General features: G+C 72.7%; 1 protein-coding gene across 1 annotated transcript in view; it reads left to right on the top strand.

Moving 5' to 3' along the window:
• The window catches only part of CHLNCDRAFT_136649 (hypothetical protein), a gene marked incomplete at both ends in the record, with an annotated part of 8,324 nt that overhangs the window by 1,119 nt on the left and 6,354 nt on the right, over positions 1-851 (top strand). The window contains 2 exons of the mRNA XM_005845577.1: positions 279-389; positions 707-808. Of these exons, the coding sequence (XP_005845639.1) occupies positions 279-389; positions 707-808 (213 nt within the window). The remainder of the gene's footprint in view (positions 1-278; positions 390-706; positions 809-851) is intronic.

Below are 851 nucleotides of genomic sequence, written 5' to 3'. Positions count from 1 at the left end.
GTGTGTGTGTGTGAGAAAGAGAGAGAGTAGTGGTGGTGTGGAGGCGGGCGAGGGCGTGGGGGATGGGCAGGCGCCGCTGCTGCTTGCTGAGACGAGACGCCGCCCTTCCCGAGCCCCAGCCCCCAGCCCCGCCCCTCCCTTCCCCACGCACTCCCCCGCACTCTCCCGCCCCGCCCTTCCCCTGACCCTCCCTTCCCTCCCGTGCCTGCCACCCGTGCCACCCCTGCCATGCCACCCCCTGCCTCACCCCCTGCCTCACCCGTTGCCTCACCCTGCAGGCCAAGGTGCTGCAGGAGATCCGCATCGACCGCCTGGACCTGGGCACACGCCCGCCCCGCGTGGACTGCTTCAAGAGCTACGAGACTGCAGAGGACGAGCTGATTGTGGAGGTGAGCGGGGGGCATACTGTGGCGGTGGCGGCGGTGGCGTGTGTGGTAGCGGCGGCAGCGGAGCGAGCGTGAGCGGGCGGGCGGGCGGGTTCGCGGCGGCCTCTCCGCTGCGTCTGCGCCGCGGCGCCGGCTGCAGCCACGGCGGCCGGGCGCACCCACACGCACACGCCCATGCACTGCTGGCCCCGTGCACGCCCACACGCTTCACGCTGCACGCGCCGCGCCCCACATGAGCCCTCCCCAACCCCCCGGGGGCACCTTCACCCACCCCCTCACACCCTGCCGCCCTTCTCCCTGCCTCTGTGTCTCCCACACAGGCCCCCGCCTTCTGGGGCGGCGACATCCACGTGCGCGTGACGGCGGTGGTCAAGGCGGGGTCCAAGACCATCGATGTGCCGGTGGATGTGGCCAACGTGCAGGTGTGTGTGTGTGTGGGGGGGGGGGGGGGGGGGGGGGGGCACC

This window comes from Chlorella variabilis (assembly GCF_000147415.1).
Source record: "Chlorella variabilis unplaced genomic scaffold CHLNCscaffold_17, whole genome shotgun sequence".
In the NCBI taxonomy this organism is placed as follows: domain Eukaryota; kingdom Viridiplantae; phylum Chlorophyta; class Trebouxiophyceae; order Chlorellales; family Chlorellaceae; genus Chlorella; species Chlorella variabilis.
This window is presented reverse-complemented; position numbering and strand designations above follow the sequence as displayed.